This window comes from Amblyomma maculatum, chromosome 6, assembly GCF_055883805.1.
Source record: "Amblyomma maculatum isolate TAMU_Amacu chromosome 6, ASM5588380v1, whole genome shotgun sequence".
Classification (NCBI taxonomy): Eukaryota; Metazoa; Arthropoda; class Arachnida; order Ixodida; family Ixodidae; genus Amblyomma; species Amblyomma maculatum.
In genome coordinates this window covers 78,369,092-78,385,571 of record NC_139349.1, presented here as the reverse complement: position 1 = coordinate 78,385,571, position 16,480 = coordinate 78,369,092, and the positions used below count along the sequence as shown (strand labels likewise).

General features: G+C 43.0%; 1 protein-coding gene across 1 annotated transcript in view; it reads left to right on the top strand.

Annotated features, from left to right (window-relative positions):
• The first annotated feature begins 1,876 nt into the window (after positions 1–1,876).
• The window catches only part of LOC146186071 (uncharacterized), a 147,290-nt gene continuing 132,686 nt past the window's right edge, over positions 1,877–16,480 (top strand). The window contains exon 1 of the mRNA XM_084605620.1: positions 1,877–1,958. Within this exon, the coding sequence (XP_084461746.1) occupies positions 1,877–1,958 (82 nt within the window). The remainder of the gene's footprint in view (positions 1,959–16,480) is intronic.

Sequence of the window (16,480 nt, the reverse complement as noted above, 5' to 3'; positions counted from 1 at the left end):
AAACTCATGTGAAAGTGTTGGACGCATTTCAATGACCTCTATTAGTACATAAAGCGTAAAAAAGCTTTTTCTCCCGTTCTGTATCAAAATTCTCAAAATATATACTAGTTTTAACCCAAAATATAATGCTTAGAATGGCGTTGTATTTCAGCCTAGGGGGGTTTTTGTATAATGAAATTCAGATACCATCTTTATCTTCACTGAGAAGTATGTCCTCTTGATTGTGTGCCTCTCCAAGCACCATATTCTCTACCTGCCCGCAAACAGACTGGTTCACTCTCTCTACCAAAGCCGATACTTCTTTTTGGTTACCCTAGTCTCCTCCACCCCGGTCCCCAAACGTCTAACAGATAGCCCTCTCTAACCACAGCACGTACGGCGTGTTACGACTAAAATATCTAGTACTAAACAAATCACCCCTCAGGGGTTTGCTTCTCTTCGTTTATTGACATTACCCTTCTCTTTTCCATCTGGGTTACCTGCACAATATTGAACAATCTTGCTGAATAGAAAACCTCAGCCCATACAAGCAAGAGAATACACAGCCTGTATCAAGGCTTTCCGCCTGAAAGCCAGAAGCCAAAATCAATTTCCGGCATTCGATGAAATCAAACCCTGTGGATATTCACCACCGTCTAAATATAAAAAACAAACATGATTCCTTTGGGAGCAACACTTCAAGACTTAGAGAAGGCATGGTGTGGGAAGAAGATTGTCAGGCGATAAACAGCACACAAAGGGGAGAGATCTTAAAGCTTACCTCCCTCGTTCCTATTATTCTCTTTACTCTTGGCTACTTCAATGCTTAAAATAAATAAAATAAGACTATGTGCCTCTGTACCCCTTGTGTGGGCGGGTAATCACTAGCAACCCAGAGATGGAAATGCCTGGCACACAAGAAAATCTAAAAGCACAAATCTTTCAGAGTAAGTCGCAAATTCCACTGGATTTTGGCCGGCGCGCACGTACGCGCGCGACGGCGCGAGAATGTCCCGCGCGTTGCCGTCTCGCGCTCCCACTCCCACACACCTTCGCTCCTCTCGCCACCTGTCCAGCGGGCCAAGTTGCATCCCCAATCCCCTTCCGCCGTCCCTATTCTTCACAGCGCCCTGCAAACTTCTCTCCCACACACTACTCCCCACAGAGTCTGTGGCGGCGCCCACGTGACGCTGACGACATCGATGGCGCAGCCAATAGCAGCCCTGAGCACACTCTCGCTCTCGCTCGGGGCTCCCGACCTGGACGTCTGGAAGGAAAGGAGAGGGATCATGGGACGAGGGTAAGGGAAGCCGAGCAATGCAGAAGAAAACCGGGCGAGCGGGGCATCCATAAAACCAACTGAGCGAAAGGCGCGAGGGTGACGCGGAGTTGACTTCGAGCCACAGGTTTCGACGGGACCATAAGAAGAAGGCGAACGTCGAAAGCACGCGCGTTCAACACGCCTTCCCTCGTCGACGGGCGGGAACAAGAGAACACCGCGCCAGTCAACTTTTCTTCAGGACCGTTCGCTCTAAAGGCGCGGGGCAAAGGGAGGGCGCTGAATCAAACGAAAGGAACTCGAGGCAGGTAGTGTGGTCACCAGCCACCGTCGTCTCGGTCATCGGCCGGTCAGGAAGAGGAAGGGTCCGGAGAGCTCTTAGAGAGTGCGTACCTGCACCAGGAACTGCCCGTATCTGCCCTCGGCAATTTTTTTTTTTTTCTACGGTCAAAAAGGAGACCAGCAGAGCGCTTCGACAACGTTACGTAGTTAGGCTGATCGACTTCGCGCATCAGTGAGGCGACGACAAGCAGAGTCGAGACCAGACCCTCCGGTTTCCTGCGGTGCACGCACCTTCACTAGCCGAAGCGGCAGCCAGAGGCCACAGCAGAGTCCGTCATGTTGAGAGCGAGGAGCGTCACTCTCGTCTACTCCCACTTCGTGCTGGTGTTGGGTGTAACGCTACTTCTTGCAGCTTCCGGTGAGTCACACGCTCGGTGTCACTTTTTGTGCCGCTTTGTCCTCCCTTTCCGCCTCACAAACTTGCATTTACACAACTGGAATTTTAGGTCACGATTAACACACAAAAAAATGAAAACGGGGAAGCACAAGTTGTCTCCACTTAGACAAGAGCAGTAATAAAACATGCATGTGTGCATAATAAGTGCGGACATAATCTCTAACGTGTGCCTTTCACTCCAGCGTGGTCCAAGCCTAACAGTTCCGGTAAAAGTTGAAAGCAACGTCCGACGTCTGCCTTTCGGCACGCAACATTTATACTTAAGTCTGCCCATTACACTGTGCGGACGTTGATACATTGCGAGCACCTCTTTTTTTTTTTTTTTTCGCGAGCAGCTCTGATGCGAAACTAGAAAAAATGACCTCGCAAATACAGCGCTTCGGTTTTCACGCAATACGTCAATGTTCCTGATGCAAACATTTCAGAAACGCGATGATTTTTTTATGTACACAAAACGCAAATGCCTCAAATGCGTGTTAATTTACGGTGGGAAAAGAAAGCGTAGAGTTCTAACAGACGTAAACGTCTGTTGTTGTTATTTGTTGTTGTGTTTTCCTAAGAGCATGAAAACAAAGCGTGAACCTGTAGCCAGAAAGTTGTCTTATAAAACTATAATACTTCCCTGGCCTTGTGCCATTATTTAGAAGAGAGGAGAAAAAGTAGGACTGAGTACGCAAAACTCGAGTAATATTTAATTAAAGTAGCCTGCTAATCGCATTCCCCTTCGTTTTCTCGCCAGACATACCGGTCAGGTAGCACCTAAAGTGCGGCGCGACTCCCGCCACAATAACTCCTTTTTTTTTTTTTTTTTTTGAAAAACCCGGCGCGAGCATGCATAACCCTTAAGAATTATGCACAACAGCTTATGCACGTTAAGGCCATGCAGACGCCGGAAAGAAACGCCAAACTCCTTCATTCAGTTTTACCCTTTGCGGCGGGCTCTGCCCCAAGCTGAATAATAATGCAAGAAAGTGGACTTGACAGTTCGCTTCTCAGCGGGCTTATCGCAGGACTAGCGGCTTGTATAGAAGCTGCAGCAGCTCACTAAAACAGTCGCATCACAACTCTTGACTTCCATTTCTGCCTTCTATTTACTAACGAGCATTTAACTGCATCTCTGAAAGAGGACTTAGAAATCATAACGCATCGCGTTAAGCTTGCGTAAGAGGAATGCAGCGCTTACTCATAACTATGTTCTGCTGCCTGCGCTTTGTTGACGGCTGAATCATCGCGAAAGAGGACACCTTGAAGAGGATTGCAAGGTACGTAAATATAGAGACCACGGCTTTTGCAGGGCCATACCACTGATTGCATGCACCGTTGTTCATGAGGTATCAACTTCCTATTTAGAAGTGTGGTACTAGGACGTGGTTCTGTTCCTCTTATCGAACTGCACATAAACCTCACTCTTCTTCAAAAAGTCACTGTCATGACGATAAACACAGCTATTTTTCATCCAAGATTTCTCACGCTTACTTCGTAATTTCTAGTTATCAGACGCTACATTCGACAAACAAAACTTCTGGTTGTAATTTCCCTCAGCACAGACCTTAAATACTTACGAGAGTCAGGAGACCTCTATATGTACTGTTTTCAGCAAGTGTTTATTTTTCGGGTAGGTAAATTGGAATAATCAAACAAGCTTCGAAATACGAAAAAAAAATAGTTTTGCGATTCTCGCAGCAATGAAACATCTTGGTTTTGAGGAATCCTAGCACTGGAGTTCGATGCACTGCGGTTTTAACAATTAAAAACTTATTCTTCAATTGTATTGTAGCTTTCACGTCCTATAGTTGCTGGATCAGTGTTTTCCGGAACGTTATTAAATATATGAGCGACTCGATCATTTGCTCCTGCTAATTTTTTATAATACTTTCGTATATGCCAACTGATGATACCGTATTTGCAAACCAGCTGACATATACCCTAAACTTCCTTAGTTACATGACACTCCTTCAAAAGTCCGCCCATGTATGAGCATTGTACGATTAGACAGCAAATCAGAAATTCAAGGGGAGTATTGTTGTTTCATTTGTCCATTTTCATACCTCGCATTCTATCCGTTTCTCGTTTGTGGATGCATCATTCTTTTTCACTGTCCTCCACTTTCAATGCACGGTAACGCTTTCATATACTAAAAAAAAAAAACTCAGAAAATCAAAATACATTTTAAAACTAAGCGCCACTTTACATTTTCTATAGAGACAAAACGGTCGAGATATAGCACTTTCATAAAACGTAAAAAAATGTTGGCAAGAAAATCTGCACGCTGTAGTTGCCGCGACCGCGCGTAGGTAGTGCGGTATAAAGTTCAGCGTCTTTGTGCCAGAAATTTAAAAGCCTTAAAAGCGCTTTTGACATATTTCCTGTTAAATGTGAGTCTTTTAATACAAAATATTGCTTGAATACAGTTTTCTCTTTATATGTAATGGCCTTTGATCACCGTATGCTCAGACGTCTCTCGAGTTACTTTTCGTGGTTTTGAGAAGTTTAATGTTTCCCTATAAAGCAAGAAAAAAGAATAAACATTCTGCGCAATTTATTTAAGCAAGCTCTACGAGTAAGAATGAACGGCGTAAAAAGCAAAAAAATAGAGAAGCAGTACAAGCAAGCAGCTTAACTGCGTTTTGACAGTGAAGTAGACGTAGGCAGTGTAAAGAGCTGGAAGTAGCTCTTTGCTGACAGGGATTGGACAGAACAGAGGAAACTGTCCTGGCTGGCACTTGGGCGTAAGCAGCCTAGTTAATCGCGTCTTCCGTGACGTAGCAGTCGAGCGCATGCTTGCGCATATAACATTCGTGCTAATATAGTGATCGAAAATATTGCTTTAGAAATAACCTAGAAGCGAGCTCGATACCCACGAACTCATGTGCAAAACCCACAGACCTAAAACAAAGAGGAAATCAGGATATAATACGATTTAATCTCGCAGCTTTTTTTGCTGAATTCACGCGTGTGCGTAAATGCATAATAAGCAGTCATGACTGAGCGCTTATACTCACAAGCGGCACGAACCATCGTCCAATATTGGTACTGTGTTGGCAACGCATCGGTCCTATATAGGGCCGAATACCGCCAATACGGTGCCAATGTTGGGTAAATTGCCGGTGCACTCAGGATCTTCCACAACCACACACACGGCGATATAATGGAAAGTATGGATTGTACCCTGAGCCAAACTTGCTTTCCTGATCTGTGGACTGGCCAGAGAAATAAATGGGCAAAAAGATACAAACAAGAACAGAAGATCCGATCATTGCGCGTAAACCGTTTTAAAGCCCATTTTCCACGGCGATAATAGTAATCAAGCGCATGGGTTTACCCTAGTGTACTGAAGATTCGGTGTATGTTGAGGGCTCGCATGGTTGAAAGTCACATGAGAGCCTCCGATATATTAAGTCTCGTTGGCAACTAATCCCGCTTCAGTAAAGTTTGGTTTTGGCACGCAAAAATAGAACCAATAGTAATAACCACGTCGATTTTAATTACTGCGATGGTTACAGACTTGTATTCTGCCCTATCGATAGAAAATTTCGCGGACCAAAGATCATCGCCACCAATGTCAGCCACCTGTCTGTCCAGTATCTTTCAATCAGTGAGCAGTGAGTTGTTGTAAACGTCGACACAAAGGCATGCATGCGCACGAAGTTTCCGGTTTTGATGCTGTTTCTATGAAGACGTCATTAGTCTCCTGCACTTTGCTCATTTATGACTCTGAAGTGCGCACGAATGGTTTAGGTTAAATTACAACAAAAAAATAATGGAAACAACACAAAGCCACACCGGAGAGGTTGAAGCGACGTTGGCAGGAATACCCGTACTTCTAAGGAGTGGTCACAGCGACTGGAGGCAACGAGACGACCCATACACATTCCTGAGCTGTAACTCCAAAGAAAACATTAACAACCCGCCCTTTCATCTTTGGAGATCTATTCAGCTCGTGTACAGCACTATATTATTCAAGCTCGCCTTCACAGGCTAAGAGAAACAACAAAAGTATTTAGCCTAAGTTTATCTTTTCGAAAACCGCTGTGATAGTCGCTCGTTATTAAAACGTTCCGCCTCACCAATTTTATATACTGGACAAACTTAATTTCCATTAATGTATGCTTTGATCTAAGAAATGTAGCGGTGTAACTGGACAATTTGTAGTCTGTTCAGCGTAGGCTTTGAATAAACTTATTCCTGGATGCCGAAACACTTGGTACTTAATCACAGCATTTAATTTTTTTATAAGTGCATATTTTCATACGTGTCAAAAAGTTAAATATTGACAGCTCTATGTAGTACCGCCAAGTGAAGCGATTAAACTTTTTGTTAGCTGCGTCGACATTACTATTCTGTTAGTTCATACTTCCGTACCTTGTTATAGGGTCACTTAGTGTCGAATCTAGTTTTCTATAGTACTCTAAGGGGTTCCTTAACTGATATTCTTCCTTTTTGTTAAATGTTCATTTTCGGCAACTTCACCACAATCAAGATAAAGTAGCAGAGTATTCTTTAAAGTGAGAACCAAATAGAAAAGAGATAAGGCTGCGAAAATGAGAACACAATTTTCAGAAATATTTCCGCGCTTGCTTGTTAATGTTTTTTCTATTTTATTTCTTTGTATTTATAAAAAAAAAAACGCGCGTCACACGCGCGTATCCTTGCCCCCGCCGAAGCTGGGCAGAGGTTAGGGTCGAGTCCCAGCCGCAACGAGTGCTTTTCGATGAAGGCGAAAAGCCAGGCACCCATGTGCTGTACGATGTCGGTGTAGGTTAAATAATCCCACGTGGTCGAAATTTCCCAAGTCCTCCACTACGGCCTCTCTCATAGCCTTAGTCTGTCCGGGATGTTAAACACCATAAACCAACCCAAACCAAACCATGAAGTAGCCTTGCCGAGAGTTGTATGCAAGCAAGAAACGGATTGTTTTTTCCACATTTTAGAGGCATCCAGTGGTGCCGCAAAGCTTCCAAAAGTGCTGCCTCACTTTTTCATACAAAAGCTGAAATATATATGTAGATACCTTCAATCCCCAATTTCGCACTCTGTTTGCTTCTTCTTTTTAATACAGGCCATTATTAATACCGAAATCTTGCATTTCATCTTCCACAACGCAAATGTTTTAGCCTCGCAGACAGTCTACGCTGCCTAAAATATATGGTAAGCGGCAAGATACGAAAGGGGAAATAGATGATGTAAGCTTGCCATAGTGGATCTTAATGCGCATTGAGCAGGATATTGAAACTGAAAGTACGATACCATAGGTAAAATGAACCAAGGCCCAAAACAAAGTCAATCAGTTCGATTCTGTCTATTTGGATCTCAATACATCCATTTCCCTTCGTGACATACGACAGGTGAGGGTAAAATCACATAGGCTGTACGCAGCCCTCTGGTTCCCATGCAGCATGTGGATGCCACAGTAAGCACCATAGCTTGATTTGAAATATCGAAATATTGTACTCGCCGCATCTAACCACAGTTGTGCTACAGCCTTCTGCATATCTAAGCAATAATACCGAAGTCAATACGAACAAAAATTAGTATATACTGCTCTTTCTTTCGTTTACTGCGCGAACCTTGTGCATATCTTGAGAAAGAATCGATATTGTACATGCTTCATGCCGAGTACGAAATGGCCTTTCCGAGCTCGCGCTGGGTAAACGTGTTGAATTTTAAAAAATAAGTCAGTAGCTAAAGGTAAGGCACTCCGTGGAGCAAGACTAATAGAAAAATGACGTAAAAATGTATACGAGGCTTCAGCGTGTTCCTTAAGCATTATTTTAATGCATGATAAAACATTCCTTCCTGAAATTGTGCCCGATTCGCTTCCAACCTGAGCAAACATGTCTGAAAAATTTGCGAAAAGAAAAAGAAAGCTGTACTGATATATATATATATATATATATATATATATACACCACATGTTGCACTTGAATCTGACGAAGTATTTAAATATATGCGTCGTGCCCCTATCCCACCCAATAAGACCAGCTGAGTTCTGTTGTGAGTCGCATATATTGATCCGCAGTATTCTTTTATTTTGAAAAGTTAGCAAGTTACTAAAGCCTAATACTGAACCTTTCATGTATTGCCTAAAGAAACAAACTGGCATGGCAAAAGCTGCAGGTGGTTTAGAGATACGGTTTGTTACGTTGTTTCTATCATGCTACAATTTGCCTAGCTTTATTAATTAGCCTTCAAGGAACGCTTTCGTGCACAGCAGCTAGCTTGAATCCCTGGCGCAGTGCGCACACAAACCTTCATTGGAGACAAGTGTAGAGAAAAGTAAACTCCGTTATCTGAGGCGGGGTTCGGTATTCAGAAGTGTCGCCGCTGTCATGTGAAAGTCTTTTGTTTTTATTATTATTGCCAGAGCTATCATTTACAGCCAGGTAAATATATACTTTACGGAAACGCTAGCTTAGTGGAAGCAAATTAGCTGGTCATTCTTCGAGATGATGTGTAACTTTTGCAATGGCGCTTTCTGCCTTAAGCGAATACTTAAAACGCACTGTGAAAACATTTACAGCATTTAAATATTTATTTAAAATCATCTAAATATATTTCAGGTGTTTATATGTGTATAAAATATTTAGAATTAGGTCCTACTGGTTAAGTAATTCCGAGGAAAAAGAACCCATACTCCAGGTTAGGGCGGGCGCCTCAGTTTGTTTCACTTCTCTGTAACGCACAGTATCTTTAAAACTTTTGCATACATTTGCCATATATATACATATACATATATATATATATATATATATATATATATATATATATATAATGTATTTACTTTTACTCTTTATTACTGCATACGCGTCGTTCACTTTGTCCGTTACCATGTTAACAAAACATTGTATGGCTTAGATGTCAGGCCGCAGGGGCCAGTTGTGAACAAAACATGCTAACAAGTGTTTGAAAGGTTAAGCATGGGGACATTGCGCTATGATTGTATCAAATAGTCCGGCCCTGTGAGGTAGCGAATTCATTAAAGTGGCACATAGAGTGGGTCAGCGTTATGCTTTGTGTCTGTAACAATAAGTTTTTTGTTTTCGCGCTATCATTCCGACAGCTTCCTTGTGCCACACCGTAATCCGCTAAGTACAACAGAAATGACATGCATGCGTGCAGAATCATTGCACATTGAAAAAAAAAAAGACATGGTCTAGCTGCAGTCTTTTTGGGTTATATGCTATTTTGTAGCAGATATGTATTTACCGCAGTAACGTGTGCTATGCTGATGGGCGTGCTACAAATGACAGATAACGAATACACACTTCAGTGAAGTGTACTAAAACCAAATTAGATTCGTTTTTTTGTACCAGAAGATTTAGGTTAGGCATACAGTACCGTGAAAACAATTTCCGCACTTCAGCCGTTCAGGTCGAAGGATCTTGACATATATCAGCGAAAGACAATATGGTCTGAGGCGGGTACAGGTAAACTGTTTCTACAAACGAATGTGTTTTGCGCGATGAGGTTGTACAGTTATCACTGATAGCTTCTTGCCTCTAACGGAACGCAAAATCAGTGCTGCCTGTTTTTTTTTTTTCTTTTTCAGTTTAAGAAATTGCTAATCAGTTGGAAGCTTCATTTTCTTTATTTTTTTTTTCTTGGCAACACGAGAGCACCAAGGATAGAGAGGACAGGCTGAATTTGAGGTTACTATTATGACCCAGAGGTTCGTAACGCATGCCCACTCTAACTCTTCGAGTTTTTAGTGCTTGAGTGTATAGTCAAAATGCGATCAAGCAGGATACAGCTTCATTTAAATGTGCTGCAGAATTTAATGTCTGCCTGATATCTACTGTTTGGTATAAATTTAATGCTCGTTCGATATGTCTGAGCATAGCAGTTTTCTGCAACACAAGAAAACATTTTTTTTTTCGTATAGTTGAAGATATGGACCATAGACATGCACAAACATGAAATAAATACATCTCTTAAGATGATGCGTGTTGCCAATCGGCCTCGCTGTTGAAATTTATCTTCTCGGAAATGCAGCACGGAGGACTAGCCTCATCGTTGCAGCGTTGAATAGACCACACGCATGGACCCCGACGTACTTTGCAACAGAAGAATATTTCTGAATGGGCTGTGATCCCTTGGGAAATTCTGATGCTAAGCCTCAGTACGGTTTGGAGTCCTCTCTTTTTTATTTCTTTCTTTCTTTATTCCGGTCGCTTCACCCTTCTTATCAGCACATTTAGACGACGAAAGTGGTATGAAAAGTGTCAAGAGTTCGTAAGCCATGTTGCTATTCTTGAGCATTGCATCAAGATAACCACACTTGATGCGGCCGGCCTGTCATCGGCAAACTCCATTACATGCCCGACGAAAAGGCGCCGGATATGGCATGCCACAGAACAGAGCTCTTCCTCTTATATTCTTCTTTCTTCTCTCCCCCGTGGTATTCCCGCTAGGCTTTATTTTGAACTGCATGAAAAAATGAAAGTGCTGTTTACTACCACAAACTGCATAAACCGAAACCGATGACGCATCTTCGCCTAAGCACAAGTGAGATGGGACGTATTGTGTGCATAAATGTGCCCGAGAAACGCTGCTATCCAACAGATTCTTGTAGAAACAATAAAGTATTTTTGCCCTGATTGCAAATTGTTTACAAAACCTAGCGGTGCGTGGATAACGAGAAACATGACCTCCTCCGGCTTTGTACGCCGAACCTTGTGATCTTCACCGCCTGAAAAACACTTACTTTTATTTCTTTTCTTTTTTGTTCGAAAGTTTCAAACGAACCACATACAGCGCTCTATTCTTTCAGACGCATCTTTCGTTTTTACGTTTTTTATCGTCCTGAAAAAGCGATCGAAAAACAACCTAAGGACACACGTTCTTCCCTATAAATCAATTCACCACTTACAATGGAGCAAAGTACTTGAGGCCCAAAGAACAAATTTGGAACCCTAAGCAACAAAGGGACCGCTCTCTTTGAAGCTTTCAAATGGTCGTGAATAAGTTATACGTTAGACGCCAGTATATCGACGACCAAAGGTGAGTGACGCCTGTAAAGGACTAGAAAAATGCAAAATCAAAACAGTAACTATGCAGCAGTGTGTCTTCTTTTTCTCAGTTACCTTACTTGGTCCTAGCTACAAAGAGCAGTAGGAGACCATATTGTTCTCTGAATAACAAGAGTGCTATAGTATGGAAAAGAAGCTTAGACCGGGGTTTCGGCATTTGTTAGACCGTAAGACGAGCAAGGTGTGTGCACGCACTCAATATATGGCAAGTACTGAAGAAGGTTGCGTTAAAGGCCGATACCAAGCTCCACGCCATGCCTCAGTTATTTGTATAACGCATGTCTGGACAGATGTACAATGCAACACATTTTTTTCGTTATCTCTTTCTACATTAATTCTATATCAAACATATCGGCTGGCCTCGATAATAACAGTGGAGAAGGGAGGAGGACAATAATAAGAGCAATATAAAACCATAGAAAAAGTTGAAGGAATAGAATAAGTCATGGAACTATTTTCATGGCCAAGTGTTCGCTTCGGAGAAAAATGAGAATCTTGGTGACCACCAACCAGCCTATGTCTGGCAATACACCCGCTTAATGTAGGCTCTGTGGAACGCGAGTCGTTTTTTATCGGTCCTGCCGCGGTGGTGCAGTGGTTACGACATTCAATTATTATTATCTACTGATGCGGTATCGAATCCCGGCTGCGGCTCTCGCTTTTCGGCGGAGATGAAAAGCAAAGCGCCCGTATGCTGTGCGATGTCTGTGCACGTTAATGAACCCCAGGTGGTCTAACTTTCCGGAGACCTCTACTACGGCTTCTCTCATAGCCTAAGTCGCTTTGGTACCTCAAATCACATAAACCAAACCAGTCAAACCAAACCAACTATTTTAGATTTTAACAGCGTATGCAGAGTAAACTGGGGAAAAAAATTAATAGCATTTTTCAACGGCGCTTGTATGAGCGTATGCATGTGGTTACGGTGCTCGACTACTGTTCCTAAGGATGCGGGATCGAATCCCGGCATCGGCGGCCGCTTTTCGGTGGAGGCGAAAAGCAAGGCACCCGTGTGCTGTACGATGTCAGTGTACGTTAAAGAACCCCAGGTGGTCGAAATTTCCAGAGGCCACCCACTACGGCGTCTCTCATAGCCTGAGTCGCTTTGGGACGTTAAACCCCACAAACCACAACCGCATTGCGTCTGCGGCTTGTGTGCTTGTGTGTGTGGCAATGGTAGCAAAAATATTATGATGAACCGAAGATACTTTACGTGAGATGGGTCGGCTCCCGATAGCGGATTCTGGCCGACAGGCCATGCCTAACGGCGACCGCTTCAGCCCATTCTACCAGCCTCCTCTGGGAGACCGAGTCGGAGCTGGCGACTCGGGGTCAGTGAGGCGGCGCTGTCCAGTGGCTGGAATTCTCCGCGGACGAGCATGATGAGCTCTAACATATCCGTCGGAGCCCCTCAGAGGGCAAGTTCAGGTTGGCGTTGGGACGGGAAGAACATGGCCAGCAATGCTGATGAGGGAAGGGTACAAGCTTGGGGTTGTCTCCATGTGATTTGGTGAACCTTAGAAAAGGATGGATGATGTGGATGGTAGCAAAGTCTGTCTACTCGGAACTAGAGCGTTATGTCATAGTATGTGAGTAATTGATCTCTGGCATTGCCTGTGTTCACAGTACCCACCACTCAATCGGCGTGCGCTCAAGCACCAGAACGGGCTGCCTCATTATCGGGGCTGCCCCAGTGAGCAGGTAGCCACAGGAGCTGAATGGGCCGGAGTGGTTGAGAATTGGAAGTGTGAATTCGATGAGCGTCAGCACCTAGCTGTCCTCTGGCGAAATTTTAAGCGCGACTTTAGAGTCACTGAGGATGAGCGTGACAGGGGAAGAAATTCTTGCGAAAGCTTTGGCGGATTCTTTCGCTCCTACAGAAGTGTGGGCTCTGACGGAGTAGGATGTAGTTCCTTTGAATGTGTTTGGAGGGGTGTCGGTACCAGCTGGAATCAGGAGAGCAGTTTTCTTCTCCACACAACTTGTCCAAAGTTTTCTCCTTAGCATCGCTCACGTGATCCGGAAAAGTCATGTCGCTCAGTGTCCACTCCACCGTTGTAGATTGGGCTGAAAAAACATCCAACTTTCCAAACTTATTCAGGAGCGTTCACTCCTTTAACACATAGACAGTAACGCATGCACAACGCATTGCCTCAGATGGATTCGTTTAGCCGATTGTCGAAATTCGTTTCTATATGTACTCTACATTTCCCCCAAATTCCATAGAAATGCATCACTAGCAAGTAGATAGTCTGTAACCTCAAAATAAGAAGAAAAAAAAAGCTCTTGGAGAGGGGGTGTAAAAAGCATATGTCAAAAAGGAAACAATATGAAAACACAACACCTCAATAAATATAGCTAGAATTAGCTAGAAAGGAGAAGCATAAACCACACGGTCGCGCAGTAGAAACAGCGCCTGAGTGAAGCAACACTTGTACGATTGGGGCTTAACACCTGACCACCATTTTGGTGCATTTCAAACTGCTTCTCTGCCTGACATAACAATCGATACTTCATGAGGATTCCTTCAGTCAAGCAGAAATCGAAATTGTCTCAAGGCTGATCGATGGATGGAAATACTTTTAGCAAAACGTGGCAGACAAATCATTGCCAAAGGTTCTTTTGTTATGCTTGGCAGCTGTAAGAAGCTATGAAAAGGACGACGGCCAACGAAAGCTGGCGGAGGAGAAGGAGGGAGGCCTGTCTACGACGCCTCAAAGTATACTCGCGGGATCTTCTCTCATGAAATAAGACGGAAAAGGCGCGGTAGAGAGATTTCCTCCACATCGGTCTTCCAAGAAAACGTGATGCGAGCAAAGTAAGGACAGGCCAAACAAACCAGCCAGTGACAGCCCATCCCTCTGAACCTTTTCGCAGACATTCTAAAGTAGAATGAAAACTGCAGTAAGGAAGACAGTTGGAACTTTTTTCATCATTTCTTGGTCGAATATGATGACCTGCCTACAGCCAGCATCAGTGGGTTTTCTTTTTCGAGGAGGGTTATTTTTCTATTGGCATTCAGCTCTTGCCACTTCCGCAAGTTAGTGGCGCTCGCAGCGCCTTCTTCGAAAGGCGTGCCTCAACACAAATATGCAAAGTGGCTTCTACAAAAACCGAGATGATAGGCCTCGAGTATTGGGTAAGGATGCTTGAGCTCTGAGCCGCATTTCCAAATCCCTACGCGAAACCTTAACCGTGAATTTCAAGACACGCCCTATTCAGACTGCAAGACAGACAACATATAGAAATGAAGACTGACAGCGCCCGGCTAAGATTGAACTATGGATACCTAAGTTACAAACCACGTGTTTTAAACTTAGTGGTAGCGGTCATTTCGTACCTAGATAAGAAAATAGTGTTAGAATAGTGGGATAATAGCGCGAAATAATACAATAATAATAATTTGTACCTATAATGGACTCCAGAAAAAATGAGCGGCATATTCTTCGTGGCCTGTTTGTAAGCATTTTATCGAAATAAAATCATTCATATGCCTAGCATGAAATAGATAATCCAGTACTGGCGGATGAACCCATCAAAAACAGAACACATGCGGAATCTCGCGCCACGGAGTTCAAGATGCGGTCAAACAGAACAACCGTAAAGCTTTCACGTGTTACTGCTCATCTTCATTTGCGGCGCGCAAAACGTTGGAGTCAGGAACTTCACCGCTCTGCACTAAACATTATCTCTAGCAATCACATATTGACTTATTTATTTCAGATCATTTGGCATTTACAACGCCACCACAGAACAAAGAAACAAATATTGGTACACGTTTGCAGGTCGGGTAGAATAAATTGTGCTCGTGGGCGGTGTACGTGATTTGTTGTTTCGACCAAGAAACATTACCCACCCAAGTACAGATCACGAGAGCATTCCCGCTTGTGTAGTACGCCGCGATACCTGGATAGACAGACCTGGATTTTATTAGCCCTACATGTAGAATTGCGCTCGCCTCTGCGTTTTATTGGCGCCACGAGGTAGCCATGAATTCCCTAAGCTTATGTGCTTTGTTTAGGAAGCTGGAACTAAATACGGCAGATGTTGCAGCCACTGAGAGCGTGCACAGAGGGTGCATTACTTCAAATAAAACACCCACGTGCGATATTTACCTAAGTGACTGGCTTTAAATACATCTTACTGATGTAGAAATGTGGGCAAACATTTGCATATTTGCAAGCATAAGCGCCTGTAGTTTTCTTTTTTTGTTTGTTTCTTTGTTAATTTTGTTTGTCCTTATCTTTGTTTTTGCTTGCGCTCATGAGTGTCCTTTAAAATAGGAAATCAGAACGAAGTGGGCTTGTGATAAGGGCGGGGCAACAGAAATGATTTCGTAGCTATTACTAATTCGAATGGAGTGCCGCTCGTGTACGATTGAATTTAGCATACTGTGTGTAGGCGCACTATTGAGTGCATCGGGTTCATTTTGACCAGTCTAAAACATATATAGCATTGCACATCTTTTTTCACAAGGAAGACACAAAATTCAGCATGTTCCCATGATGACATGCCCGTCCTAGACCGTGAATAAAAGATCATTTGTTTTTTTATGAATAGTGGCTGTTGTGACAATAGAACTTTCTGTAGTAACATCGGAGCTTTCTGTAGTTACAACAGAAAAGTACGCTAGAACTACAGACAACAAAAAAACTACCGAACTACAGAAAACTAATACAGAACTACAGGAAAATCTGACGTTTAGGACAACAGAAAAGTACGCTAGAACTACAGACAACAGAAAGACTACCGAACTACAGAAAACTAATACAGAACTACAGGAAAATCTGACGTTTAGGACAACAGAAAAGTACGCTAGAACTACAGACAACAGAAGAACTACCGAACTACAGAAAACTAATACAGAACTACAGGAAAATCTGACGTTTAGGACAACAGGAAAGTATGCTAGAACTACAGACAACAGAAAAACTACCGAACTACAGAAAACTAATACAGAACTACAGGAAAATCTGACGTATAGGACAACAGAAAAGTACGCTAGAACTACAGACAACAGAAAAACTACCGAACTACAGAAAACTAATACAGAACTACAGGAAAATCTGACGTTTAGGACAACAGAAAAGTACGCTAGAACTACAGACAACAGAAAAACTACCGAACTACAGAAAACTAATACAGAACTACAGGAAAATCTGACGTTTAGGACAACAGAAAAGTACGCTAGAACTACAGACAACAGAAAAACTACCGAACTACAGAAAACTAATACAGAACTACAGGAAAATCTGACGTTTAGGACAACAGAAAAGTACGCTAGAACTACAGACAACAGAAAAACTACCGAACTACAGAAAACTAATACAGAACTACAGGAAAATCTGACGTTTAGGACAACAGAAAAGTACGCTAGAACTACAGACAACAGAAAAACTACCGAACTACAGAAAACTAATACAGAACTACGGGAAAATCTGACGTTTAGGACAA